This window comes from Protomyctophum parallelum (assembly GCF_964188405.1).
Source record: "Protomyctophum parallelum genome assembly, chromosome: 8".
In the NCBI taxonomy this organism is placed as follows: Eukaryota; Metazoa; Chordata; class Actinopteri; order Myctophiformes; family Myctophidae; genus Protomyctophum; species Protomyctophum parallelum.
In genome coordinates this window covers 12,509,710-12,524,791 of record NC_139703.1, presented here as the reverse complement: position 1 = coordinate 12,524,791, position 15,082 = coordinate 12,509,710, and the positions used below count along the sequence as shown (strand labels likewise).

The window sequence follows — 15,082 nt, the reverse complement described above, 5'->3', positions numbered from 1 at the left end:
AATGGAGTTTCTAGGTGAAAGTGACTTTTGACGTGCCTATAGAGCTGCCATTGAGCCCCATGTTAAATGTCTCAAATTTGAAAGCACTATATTTCTAAAACTATGAAACATTTCAAAGATTCCTTTTCAGGCAAACATGTCCACCGTAAGATGAACCTAAGTAGGCTAGAATGGGGTTGCTAGGTGTAAGTATGTAGGACTAGTAGCATGCCAAATGTTGTGCTATTGCCATAGAGAATGCATTGGGCGTTTAAGTTAAATAACTCATAAACTACAAAACATAAAAATAAAAAAAAGTTCCAGCATGTGTCTCCACAGTAAGCTGAATAATAAAAAGTGTGAATGGAGTTTCTAGGTGAAAGTGACTTTTGACGTGCCTATAGAGCTGCCATTGAGCCCCATGTTAAATGTCTCAAATTTGAAAGCACTATATTTCTAAAACTATGAAACATTTCAAAGATTCCTTTTCAGGCAAACATGTCCACCGTAAGATGAACCTAAGTAGGCTAGAATGGGGTTGCTAGGTGTAAGTATGTAGGACTAGTAGCATGCCAAATTTTGTGCTATTGCCATAGAGAATGCATTGGGCGTTTAAGTTAAATAACTCATAAACTACAAAACATAAAAATAAAAAAAAGTTCCAGCATGTGTCTCCACAGTAAGCTGAATAATAAAAAGTGTGAATGGAGTTTCTAGGTGAAAGTGACTTTTGACGTGCCTATAGAGCTGCCATTGAGCCCCATGTTAAATGTCTCAAATTTGAAAGCACTATATTTCTAAAACTATGAAACATTTCAAAGATTCCTTTTCAGGCAAACATGTCCACCGTAAGATGAACCTAAGTAGGCTAGAATGGGGTTGCTAGGTGTAAGTATGTAGGACTAGTAGCATGCCAAATTTTGTGCTATTGCCATAGAGAATGCATTGGGCGTTTAAGTTAAATAACTCATAAACTACAAAACATAAAAATAAAAAAAAGTTCCAGCATGTGTCTCCACAGTAAGCTGAATAATAAAAAGTGTGAATGGAGTTTCTAGGTGAAAGTGACTTTTGACGTGCCTATAGAGCTGCCATTGAGCCCCATGTTAAATGTCTCAAATTTGAAAGCACTATATTTCTAAAACTATGAAACATTTCAAAGATTCCTTTTCAGGCAAACATGTCCACCGTAAGATGAACCTAAGTAGGCTAGAATGGGGTTGCTAGGTGTAAGTATGTAGGACTAGTAGCATGCCAAATTTTGTGCTATTGCCATAGAGAATGCATTGGGCGTTTAAGTTAAATAACTCATAAACTACAAAACATAAAAATAAAAAAAAGGTCCAGCATGTGTCTCCACAGTAAGCTGAATAATAAAAAGTGTGAATGGAGTTTCTAGGTGAAAGTGACTTTTGACGTGCCTATAGAGCTGCCATTGAGCCCCATGTTAAATGTCTCAAATTTGAAAGCACTATATTTCTAAAACTATGAAACATTTCAAAGATTCCTTTTCAGGCAAACATGTCCACCGTAAGATGAACCTAAGTAGGCTAGAATGGGGTTGCTAGGTGTAAGTATGTAGGACTAGTAGCATGCCAAATTTTGTGCTATTGCCATAGAGAATGCATTGGGCGTTTAAGTTAAATAACTCATAAACTACAAAACATAAAAATAAAAAAAAGTTCCAGCATGTGTCTCCACAGTAAGCTGAATAATAAAAAGTGTGAATGGAGTTTCTAGGTGAAAGTGACTTTTGACGTGCCTATAGAGCTGCCATTGAGCCCCATGTTAAATGTCTCAAATTTGAAAGCACTATATTTCTAAAACTATGAAACATTTCAAAGATTCCTTTTCAGGCAAACATGTCCACCGTAAGATGAACCTAAGTAGGCTAGAATGGGGTTGCTAGGTGTAAGTATGTAGGACTAGTAGCATGCCAAATTTTGTGCTATTGCCATAGAGAATGCATTGGGCGTTTAAGTTAAATAACTCATAAACTACAAAACATAAAAATAAAAAAAAGTTCCAGCATGTGTCTCCACAGTAAGCTGAATAATAAAAAGTGTGAATGGAGTTTCTAGGTGAAAGTGACTTTTGACGTGCCTATAGAGCTGCCATTGAGCCCCATGTTAAATGTCTCAAATTTGAAAGCACTATATTTCTAAAACTATGAAACATTTCAAAGATTCCTTTTCAGGCAAACATGTCCACCGTAAGATGAACCTAAGTAGGCTAGAATGGGGTTGCTAGGTGTAAGTATGTAGGACTAGTAGCATGCCAAATTTTGTGCTATTGCCATAGAGAATGCATTGGGCGTTTAAGTTAAATAACTCATAAACTACAAAACCTAAAAATAAAAAAAAGTTCCAGCATGTGTCTCCACAGTAAGCTGAATAATAAAAAGTGTGAATGGAGTTTCTAGGTGAAAGTGACTTTTGACGTGCCTATAGAGCTGCCATTGAGCCCCATGTTAAATGTCTCAAATTTGAAAGCACTATATTTCTAAAACTATGAAACATTTCAAAGATTCCTTTTCAGGCAAACATGTCCACCGTAAGATGAACCTAAGTAGGCTAGAATGGGGTTGCTAGGTGTAAGTATGTAGGACTAGTAGCATGCCAAATTTTGTGCTATTGCCATAGAGAATGCATTGGGCGTTTAAGTTAAATAACTCATAAACTACAAAACATAAAAATAAAGAAAAGTTCCAGCATGTGTCTCCACAGTAAGCTGAATAATAAAAAGTGTGAATAGAGTTTCTAGGTGAAAGTGACTTTTGACGTGCCTATAGAGCTGCCATTGAGCCCCATGTTAAATGTCTCAAATTTGAAAGCACTATATTTCTAAAACTATGAAACATTTCAAAGATTCCTTTTCAGGCAAACATGTCCACCGTAAGATGAACCTAAGTAGGCTAGAATGGGGTTGCTAGGTGTAAGTATGTAGGACTAGTAGCATGCCAAATTTTGTGCTATTGCCATAGAGAATGCATTGGGCGTTTAAGTTAAATAACTCATAAACTACAAAACATAAAAATAAAAAAAAGTTCCAGCATGTGTCTCCACAGTAAGCTGAATAATAAAAAGTGTGAATGGAGTTTCTAGGTGAAAGTGACTTTTGACGTGCCTATAGAGCTGCCATTGAGCCCCATGTTAAATGTCTCAAATTTGAAAGCACTATATTTCTAAAACTATGAAACATTTCAAAGATTCCTTTTCAGGCAAACATGTCCACCGTAAGATGAACCTAAGTAGGCTAGAATGGGGTTGCTAGGTGTAAGTATGTAGGACTAGTAGCATGCCAAATTTTGTGCTATTGCCATAGAGAATGCATTGGGCGTTTAAGTTAAATAACTCATAAACTACAAAACATAAAAATAAAAAAAAGTTCCAGCATGTGTCTCCACAGTAAGCTGAATAATAAAAAGTGTGAATGGAGTTTCTAGGTGAAAGTGACTTTTGACGTGCCTATAGAGCTGCCATTGAGCCCCATGTTAAATGTCTCAAATTTGAAAGCACTATATTTCTAAAACTATGAAACATTTCAAAGATTCCTTTTCAGGCAAACATGTCCACCGTAAGATGAACCTAAGTAGGCTAGAATGGGGTTGCTAGGTGTAAGTATGTAGGACTAGTAGCATGCCAAATTTTGTGCTATTGCCATAGAGAATGCATTGGGCGTTTAAGTTAAATAACTCATAAACTACAAAACATAAAAATAAAAAAAAGTTCCAGCATGTGTCTCCACAGTAAGCTGAATAATAAAAAGTGTGAATGGAGTTTCTAGGTGAAAGTGACTTTTGACGTGCCTATAGAGCTGCCATTGAGCCCCATGTTAAATGTCTCAAATTTGAAAGCACTATATTTCTAAAACTATGAAACATTTCAAAGATTCCTTTTCAGGCAAACATGTCCACCGTAAGATGAACCTAAGTAGGCTAGAATGGGGTTGCTAGGTGTAAGTATGTAGGACTAGTAGCATGCCAAATTTTGTGCTATTGCCATAGAGAATGCATTGGGCGTTTAAGTTAAATAACTCATAAACTACAAAACATAAAAATAAAAAAAAGTTCCAGCATGTGTCTCCACAGTAAGCTGAATAATAAAAAGTGTGAATGGAGTTTCTAGGTGAAAGTGACTTTTGACGTGCCTATAGAGCTGCCATTGAGCCCCATGTTAAATGTCTCAAATTTGAAAGCACTATATTTCTAAAACTATGAAACATTTCAAAGATTCCTTTTCAGGCAAACATGTCCACCGTAAGATGAACCTAAGTAGGCTAGAATGGGGTTGCTAGGTGTAAGTATGTAGGACTAGTAGCATGCCAAATTTTGTGCTATTGCCATAGAGAATGCATTGGGCGTTTAAGTTAAATAACTCATAAACTACAAAACCTAAAAATAAAAAAAAGTTCCAGCATGTGTCTCCACAGTAAGCTGAATAATAAAAAGTGTGAATGGAGTTTCTAGGTGAAAGTGACTTTTGACGTGCCTATAGAGCTGCCATTGAGCCCCATGTTAAATGTCTCAAATTTGAAAGCACTATATTTCTAAAACTATGAAACATTTCAAAGATTCCTTTTCAGGCAAACATGTCCACCGTAAGATGAACCTAAGTAGGCTAGAATGGGGTTGCTAGGTGTAAGTATGTAGGACTAGTAGCATGCCAAATTTTGTGCTATTGCCATAGAGAATGCATTGGGCGTTTAAGTTAAATAACTCATAAACTACAAAACATAAAAATAAAGAAAAGTTCCAGCATGTGTCTCCACAGTAAGCTGAATAATAAAAAGTGTGAATAGAGTTTCTAGGTGAAAGTGACTTTTGACGTGCCTATAGAGCTGCCATTGAGCCCCATGTTAAATGTCTCAAATTTGAAAGCACTATATTTCTAAAACTATGAAACATTTCAAAGATTCCTTTTCAGGCAAACATGTCCACCGTAAGATGAACCTAAGTAGGCTAGAATGGGGTTGCTAGGTGTAAGTATGTAGGACTAGTAGCATGCCAAATTTTGTGCTATTGCCATAGAGAATGCATTGGGCGTTTAAGTTAAATAACTCATAAACTACAAAACATAAAAATAAAAAAAAGTTCCAGCATGTGTCTCCACAGTAAGCTGAATAATAAAAAGTGTGAATGGAGTTTCTAGGTGAAAGTGACTTTTGACGTGCCTATAGAGCTGCCATTGAGCCCCATGTTAAATGTCTCAAATTTGAAAGCACTATATTTCTAAAACTATGAAACATTTCAAAGATTCCTTTTCAGGCAAACATGTCCACCGTAAGATGAACCTAAGTAGGCTAGAATGGGGTTGCTAGGTGTAAGTATGTAGGACTAGTAGCATGCCAAATGTTGTGCTATTGCCATACAGAATGCATTGGGCGTTTAAGTTAAATAACTCATAAACTACAAAACATAAAAATAAAGAAAAGTTCCAGCATGTGTCTCCACAGTAAGCTGAATAATAAAAAGTGTGAATGAAGTTTCTAGGTGAAAGTGACTTTTGACGTGCCTATAGAGCTGCCATTGAGCCCCATGTTAAATGTCTCAAATTTGAAAGCACTATATTTCTAAAACTATGAAACATTTCAAAGATTCCTTTTCAGGCAAACATGTCCACCGTAAGATGAACCTAAGTAGGCTAGAATGGGGTTGCTAGGTGTAAGTATGTAGGACTAGTAGCATGCCAAATTTTGTGCTATTGCCATAGAGAATGCATTGGGCGTTTAAGTTAAATAACTCATAAACTACAAAACATAAAAATAAAAAAAAGTTCCAGCATGTGTCTCCACAGTAAGCTGAATAATAAAAAGTGTGAATGGAGTTTCTAGGTGAAAGTGACTTTTGACGTGCCTATAGAGCTGCCATTGAGCCCCATGTTAAATGTCTCAAATTTGAAAGCACTATATTTCTAAAACTATGAAACATTTCAAAGATTCCTTTTCAGGCAAACATGTCCACCGTAAGATGAACCTAAGTAGGCTAGAATGGGGTTGCTAGGTGTAAGTATGTAGGACTAGTAGCATGCCAAATTTTGTGCTATTGCCATAGAGAATGCATTGGGCGTTTAAGTTAAATAACTCATAAACTACAAAACATAAAAATAAAAAAAAGTTCCAGCATGTGTCTCCACAGTAAGCTGAATAATAAAAAGTGTGAATGGAGTTTCTAGGTGAAAGTGACTTTTGACGTGCCTATAGAGCTGCCATTGAGCCCCATGTTAAATGTCTCAAATTTGAAAGCACTATATTTCTAAAACTATGAAACATTTCAAAGATTCCTTTTCAGGCAAACATGTCCACCGTAAGATGAACCTAAGTAGGCTAGAATGGGGTTGCTAGGTGTAAGTATGTAGGACTAGTAGCATGCCAAATTTTGTGCTATTGCCATAGAGAATGCATTGGGCGTTTAAGTTAAATAACTCATAAACTACAAAACATAAAAATAAAAAAAAGTTCCAGCATGTGTCTCCACAGTAAGCTGAATAATAAAAAGTGTGAATGGAGTTTCTAGGTGAAAGTGACTTTTGACGTGCCTATAGAGCTGCCATTGAGCCCCATGTTAAATGTCTCAAATTTGAAAGCACTATATTTCTAAAACTATGAAACATTTCAAAGATTCCTTTTCAGGCAAACATGTCCACCGTAAGATGAACCTAAGTAGGCTAGAATGGGGTTGCTAGGTGTAAGTATGTAGGACTAGTAGCATGCCAAATTTTGTGCTATTGCCATAGAGAATGCATTGGGCGTTTAAGTTAAATAACTCATAAACTACAAAACATAAAAATAAAAAAAAGTTCCAGCATGTGTCTCCACAGTAAGCTGAATAATAAAAAGTGTGAATGGAGTTTCTAGGTGAAAGTGACTTTTGACGTGCCTATAGAGCTGCCATTGAGCCCCATGTTAAATGTCTCAAATTTGAAAGCACTATATTTCTAAAACTATGAAACATTTCAAAGATTCCTTTTCAGGCAAACATGTCCACCGTAAGATGAACCTAAGTAGGCTAGAATGGGGTTGCTAGGTGTAAGTATGTAGGACTAGTAGCATGCCAAATTTTGTGCTATTGCCATAGAGAATGCATTGGGCGTTTAAGTTAAATAACTCATAAACTACAAAACCTAAAAATAAAAAAAAGTTCCAGCATGTGTCTCCACAGTAAGCTGAATAATAAAAAGTGTGAATGGAGTTTCTAGGTGAAAGTGACTTTTGACGTGCCTATAGAGCTGCCATTGAGCCCCATGTTAAATGTCTCAAATTTGAAAGCACTATATTTCTAAAACTATGAAACATTTCAAAGATTCCTTTTCAGGCAAACATGTCCACCGTAAGATGAACCTAAGTAGGCTAGAATGGGGTTGCTAGGTGTAAGTATGTAGGACTAGTAGCATGCCAAATTTTGTGCTATTGCCATAGAGAATGCATTGGGCGTTTAAGTTAAATAACTCATAAACTACAAAACATAAAAATAAAGAAAAGTTCCAGCATGTGTCTCCACAGTAAGCTGAATAATAAAAAGTGTGAATAGAGTTTCTAGGTGAAAGTGACTTTTGACGTGCCTATAGAGCTGCCATTGAGCCCCATGTTAAATGTCTCAAATTTGAAAGCACTATATTTCTAAAACTATGAAACATTTCAAAGATTCCTTTTCAGGCAAACATGTCCACCGTAAGATGAACCTAAGTAGGCTAGAATGGGGTTGCTAGGTGTAAGTATGTAGGACTAGTAGCATGCCAAATTTTGTGCTATTGCCATAGAGAATGCATTGGGCGTTTAAGTTAAATAACTCATAAACTACAAAACATAAAAATAAAAAAAAGTTCCAGCATGTGTCTCCACAGTAAGCTGAATAATAAAAAGTGTGAATGGAGTTTCTAGGTGAAAGTGACTTTTGACGTGCCTATAGAGCTGCCATTGAGCCCCATGTTAAATGTCTCAAATTTGAAAGCACTATATTTCTAAAACTATGAAACATTTCAAAGATTCCTTTTCAGGCAAACATGTCCACCGTAAGATGAACCTAAGTAGGCTAGAATGGGGTTGCTAGGTGTAAGTATGTAGGACTAGTAGCATGCCAAATGTTGTGCTATTGCCATACAGAATGCATTGGGCGTTTAAGTTAAATAACTCATAAACTACAAAACATAAAAATAAAGAAAAGTTCCAGCATGTGTCTCCACAGTAAGCTGAATAATAAAAAGTGTGAATGAAGTTTCTAGGTGAAAGTGACTTTTGACGTGCCTATAGAGCTGCCATTGAGCCCCATGTTAAATGTCTCAAATTTGAAAGCACTATATTTCTAAAACTATGAAACATTTCAAAGATTCCTTTTCAGGCAAACATGTCCACCGTAAGATGAACCTAAGTAGGCTAGAATGGGGTTGCTAGGTGTAAGTATGTAGGACTAGTAGCATGCCAAATTTTGTGCTATTGCCATAGAGAATGCATTGGGCGTTTAAGTTAAATAACTCATAAACTACAAAACATAAAAATAAAAAAAAGTTCCAGCATGTGTCTCCACAGTAAGCTGAATAATAAAAAGTGTGAATGGAGTTTCTAGGTGAAAGTGACTTTTGACGTGCCTATAGAGCTGCCATTGAGCCCCATGTTAAATGTCTCAAATTTGAAAGCACTATATTTCTAAAACTATGAAACATTTCAAAGATTCCTTTTCAGGCAAACATGTCCACCGTAAGATGAACCTAAGTAGGCTAGAATGGGGTTGCTAGGTGTAAGTATGTAGGACTAGTAGCATGCCAAATTTTGTGCTATTGCCATAGAAAATGCATTGGGCGTTTAAGTTAAATAACTCATAAACTACAAAACATAAAAATAAAGAAAAGTTCCAGCATGTGTCTCCACAGTAAGCTGAATAATAAAAAGTGTGAATGAAGTTTCTAGGTGAAAGTGACTTTTGACGTGCCTATAGAGCTGCCATTGAGCCCCATGTTAAATGTCTCAAATTTGAAAGCACTATATTTCTAAAACTATGAAACATTTCAAAGATTCCTTTTCAGGCAAACATGTCCACCGTAAGATGAACCTAAGTAGGCTAGAATGGGGTTGCTAGGTGTAAGTATGTAGGACTAGTAGCATGCCAAATTTTGTGCTATTGCCATAGAGAATGCATTGGGCGTTTAAGTTAAATAACTCATAAACTACAAAACATAAAAATAAAAAAAAGTTCCAGCATGTGTCTCCACAGTAAGCTGAATAATAAAAAGTGTGAATGGAGTTTCTAGGTGAAAGTGACTTTTGACGTGCCTATAGAGCTGCCATTGAGCCCCATGTTAAATGTCTCAAATTTGAAAGCACTATATTTCTAAAACTATGAAACATTTCAAAGATTCCTTTTCAGGCAAACATGTCCACCGTAAGATGAACCTAAGTAGGCTAGAATGGGGTTGCTAGGTGTAAGTATGTAGGACTATAGCATGCCAAAGTTTGTGCTATTGCCATAGAGAATGCATTGGGCGTTTAAGTTAAATAACTCATAAACTACAAAACTTAAAAATAAAAAAAAGTTCCAGCATGTGTCTCCACAGTAAGCTGAATAATAAAAAGTGTGAATGGAGTTTCTAGGTGAAAGTGACTTTTGACGTGCCTATAGAGCTGCCATTGAGCCCCATGTTAAATGTCTCAAATTTGAAAGCACTATATTTCTAAAACTATGAAACATTTCAAAGATTCCTTTTCAGGCAAACATGTCCACCGTAAGATGAACCTAAGTAGGCTAGAATGGGGTTGCTAGGTGTAAGTATGTAGGACTATTAGCATGCCAAAGTTTGTGCTATTGCCATAGAGAATGCATTGTGTTGCGGAGGATGAGAGGAATGCTCTCATCCTCCGCAACACCCATTCTCATACACTGCGAGGATATGGGCTAAAGCCCATATCGTACGGCATACTATACTGTAGCACACCGTTTTTCATCATTTTTGAGGATTTGAAAAAAAATTAAAAAACGATGGGTTATAGCCCATTGTTTTTTTAATTAAAAAAATTATCCTCATTTTTCATCATTTTTGACCATGGGCTATAGCCCATATCGTACGGCATACTATAGCACGCCGTTTTTCATAATTTTTGAGGATTTGAAAAAAATGAAAAAATGAAAAAAACGATGGGTTATAGCCCATCGTTTTTTAAATTTTTGATAATTTTTTTTAATCCTCGTTTTTCAGCATTTTTGACCATGGGCTATAGCCCATATCGTACGGCATACTATAGCACGCCGTTTTTCATCATTTTTGAGGATTTAAAAAAATGAAAAAATGAAAAAAACGATGGGTTATAGCCCATCGTTTTTTGAATTTTTGAATTTCTTTTTTTATCCTCGTTTTTCATCATTTTGGACCATGGGCTATAGCCCATATCGTACGGTGCAAGTTGTGCATGACAGGGTATATCACACCACAACAACCTAAATGTCATTTATATTTATATTTATATACCATTATATCATTTATATACCCTGTGCATGACAGGGTATATCACACCACAACAACCTAAATGTCATTTACAAGCTTATAATTTGAGAAGCTGTATGTTTGTCATGGTAGTACAGTATGAGCTGGAAGCCTCATGCACGCTGAATGAAGCCATTATGCTGCATGTAGCTATATACTACTTCCCCCTGCTTTCCTCCAGTTGCAGAGAAAACACACATGCATGTGCTCACGTGCACGCACGCATGCACGCACACGCACACACTCACACACACACACACACACACACACACACACCCATTTGCCATCATTACTTGCGCAAGCAGAGCGCGCAAGTAATAGTTTCGCCCTGGACCGTCCCAGCCAACCCGCCACTTTTGATGCGTATGCACCGTCCCAGCAAATTGTGCCTGATTTGCTGGGACCAGATTACATGGTGTGTATATGTATAACTAGCTCTCAATGATGACGTAAGAAATATGTGGAATAAAGGACCCAATGCCAGAGTGTAATTGGTTTTCGATGGTGACGTAATGACGATATGTTTTAGTGTTGGGAGGATTAAAGGTAATGCTCCTGTGTATACATGTATGTAATCTGGCACCACTGCCGTATCAGGCACAATTTGCTGGGATGGTGCATACGTATCAAAAGTGGCGGGGTTGGCTGGGACGGTGCGTAGGCGCAAAGTAATCACAGTATACCGCTAATCAACTTACAAATTACATATACATACGTATATGTATAACTAGCTCATTATTATTGTGATGCAATTCAGCCTACTAGATGACAGAAAACAAATGTGTTATTTTTTAATTAATTTAAATTTAAAGTTGTAGGCTATTAGTTGTTATTTGAACTCACCTGCTGTCACATCGCTGTGGAAATAGATGATCGTGACCAAACATCCCACACACATCATGGACACAACCAGCCGAGTCACTTTAGATCTCCTCATCCTAGAAGCTCAGAAATCCTACATTTAAATCCACATGGCAGCAGTCAAAATCTGTTTCTGCTTGGAACGGCTGATGACCTTTGGTCCAACTCTAAAAGCCTATCATTACATGTCTGGTCCATGGTAAGAAGCTCCCAAACGGAAATACAAATAAAACAATAATTACAATCCTCAGTCCGCAATGTAGAAATAGACTGACTGTAGCCTACAACCCTGGGTCAGAGTGGTAAGAAAGGTTGCATTTGTACACTCTCGTAGTTAAATTAACACTGGTTTGTCAGTGTATAGGTCCATGAACCAGCAGCAGTCAGTTAAAAAAGGGAAAAAAAGAAAGAAAGGGGGGGGGGGGGGGGGGGGGGGGCTTGTATTTCCAAATGTTTTTTGTTGTTAACTCTTTACAACCTTAAATTTTGTGCATAGCCTAGACAGTAATGATGGGTTTTTAGCACCCCCTAGTGTCAGACCTAGATCTGGTCTAGGCCTATCTTCTCAACCTGTGGGTCCCCAAATAATTGGCAAAAAACTAAGATGGCCTATATAACATTAATAGAAATGGGTTTTCGTCATGTTACCGATGAATATAGGAAACAGCAAGGGCATTAGGGGGCTATGGAGAGATAAGGAATACTGTGTAGTAGGCTACTAGTAAACATGACTGTCATGAAGTACGAGCGTCATGTGAACCATGGCTATGCATGTTTAGTTTCACTAATCCAAGTTGGAACAGGATCACTGCATGTTCTTTTTTTTAGGGTACCAACCTAGTAGTAACGATAGTAAACCCCTCAGAACTCACAGCGGGAATCGAACCCAGTGACATTTTCTGTGACTGTGAGTGAGGCGACAGTGCTACTGTGCCACCGTGCCCCTCAACAAAATGTAAAGCATTCAATCAAACTTAAACATTAGGCCTACTGGCCCAGCCGTCATATATATTGACTTTTACTCTATATTGCACTCAAACTTGCCCTTAAATTGAACAAGCTGTATCACACTTGCCCATTATGATTCAACACCACACATTTGTAGCCTATCTTTCCACAGGTGGAACTGAGTGGCCAATTTGATGGGGAACAAACTCAATGCTCAGTAACATAAATACATAAATCATAATCATGTTTTCTGATATAAACAAAACCACATAATACGCACACACACACACACACACACACACACACACACACACACACACACACACACACACACACACACACACACACACACACACACACACACACACACGTGTGTCTCACTTACTTACTGTGAGTCACAGCAGCTATTCTTCCTGGGGTCATCATTACAACATTTCTTCCATATTATTACATACATTTAGATACAACATTCCAACACAACAGTACAACACAAAAACACTCATGATCCGTCTACTACATTTGATAGCTAGCTCCACAGTACAATCAAATCATCAAATTGATAATAAAGTAAATATACATTACATTATATTATATTATAATGGGATATATAGATATATAGCTCATATTATGCTCTCCTTTACAGTGCATCCAAAAATAATTCACTCCTTCACTTTTTCCACATTTTGTTTTGTTACAGCCTCATGTCAAAAGGGATAAAATTAGTATTTTTTTCTACACACAATAGCCCATAATCACAAAGTGGAATTTTATTTCTAGCATTTTTCTCAAATTTATTAAAAATAAAAAAACTGAAATCTCATGTACATAAGTATTTACACTCTTTGATATGACACTCAAAACTGAGATCAAATGCATCCTGTTTTCACTGATTGTCCTTGAGATGTTCCTACAACTTGACTAGAGTGCAACTGTGGCAAATTCAGTTGATTGAACTTTATTGGGAAAGGCACACACCTGTCTACATAAGGCCCCACAGCTCACAGTGCATGGCAAAGCAGAAAACAAGCCATGAAGTCAAACGAATTGTTTGTAGACCTCCGAGACAGAATTGTATCGCGGCACAGAGCTGGGGAAGGGTACCAAACAAGTTCTGCAGCATTGAAGGTCCCGGAGAGCACAGTAGCCTCTATCATTCGTAAATGGAAGAAGTTCAGAACCACCTAGAGCTGGTCGCCTGTCCAAACTGAGCAATCAGGGGAGAAGGGCCTTGGTCAGGGAGGTGTCCAAGAACCCCATGATCACTCTGACAGAGCTCCATGGTCACTCTGAGGAAATAGGAGAACCTTCCACAGGGACAACCATCTCTGCAGCACTCCACCAATCAGGCCTTTATGGTAGAGTGGCCAGACGGAAGCCTCTCCTCAGTAAAAGGCACATGACAGCCCGCTTGGAGTTTGTTTGCCAAAAGGCCCCTAAACGACTCTCAGACCATGATTAACAAGATTCTCTGGTCTGATTAAAGCAAAATAGCCTGAATGCCAAGCGTCACGTCTGGAGGAAACCAGGCACTGCTCATCACCTGGCGAATAGCCGAATACCATCCCTACGGTGAAGCATGGTGGTGGCAGCATCATGCTGTGGGGATGTTTTTCAGCGGCAGGAACTGGGAGACTTGTCATGATAGAGGGAAAGATGAATGGAGCAGTGTACAGAGACATCCTGGATGAAAACCTGCTCCAGAGCGCTGAGGACCTCAGACTTGGTCAACGATTCACCTTCCAACAGGACAGGACCCCAAGCAAGCACACAGCTAAGATAACGAAGGTGTGGTCCAGCCAGAACCCAGACTTGAACCACATTGCATCTCTGGAAGGACGTGAAATTAGCTGTGCAGCGACACTCCCAGTCTAACCTGACAGCTTGAGAGGATCTGCAGAGAAGAATGGGAAAAATACCCCAAATTCAAGTGTGCCAAGCTTGTAGCATCATTCCCAAAAAGGCTTAAGGCTGTAATTGCTGCAAAGGTGCCTCAACAAAGTACTAAATCAATACTTATGTTACGTGAATACTTATGTACATTCCAGTTTATTTTTTATAAATTAACTATTAAATATTCGAAAAGGCTTTTCACTTTCACATCCCTTTTGAAATGAGGCTGTAACAAAACGTGGAAAAAATGAAGGAGTGTGAATACCACACACACACACACACACACACACACACACACACACACACACACACACACACACACACACACACACACACACACACACACACACACACAATAAATAAATACATAAATAAATGCATTGCCTGGCACATTATAAACCTTCATTCTTTCATAAAACAGTGATACCACAATGTGGCTTTAGGCAGTACACAAATTGTCCACCAGGTTGTGCCTTTGTTCATGTTTTAACCACCACATCAGTTGAACTCTGGCTGATCCCCATTACGTTTAAGACAAAGCAAACATCATCCTTGACAATGTAATGATGACCTGGCAGAATGTTCTGAGGTTTTTAGAATCAAGGGAAGTCACACACTATAGATGTGCAAAATGTCGATTAAATGACAATACATAACCCATAATCTTTATAGATTCTAACATTATATGTTTCTGTTGGTAGGCCTACTCTTCATAATGTGAAGAAAGAGTTGTTGTAATTATGTTAGTACAACCATAAAATTACAAATATCAGGTATAGGCTAATTAGAAAAATCTGGTGGACAGATCACATGGAATATTTCAAAGTGATCAAGTAGGCCGGTGTTGATAAGCTATGTGTACAGTAAAACTAGGGGCGGTGTTGATAAGCTATGTGTACAGTAAAACTAACACGTCATTGTGGAACAGGATGGGT

At 37.8% G+C, this 15,082-nt stretch overlaps 1 protein-coding gene across 1 annotated transcript in view; it reads right to left on the bottom strand.

The window, feature by feature from the left end:
- Positions 1-11,357, bottom strand: part of LOC310862819 (carbohydrate sulfotransferase 11-like) — a 56,876-nt gene extending 45,519 nt beyond the window's left edge. The window contains exon 1 of the mRNA XM_083770921.1: positions 11,292-11,357. Coding sequence (XP_083627047.1) covers positions 11,292-11,349 — 58 coding nt within the window. The 5' untranslated portion in view covers positions 11,350-11,357. The remainder of the gene's footprint in view (positions 1-11,291) is intronic.
- Positions 11,358-15,082: the final 3,725 nt, after the last annotated feature.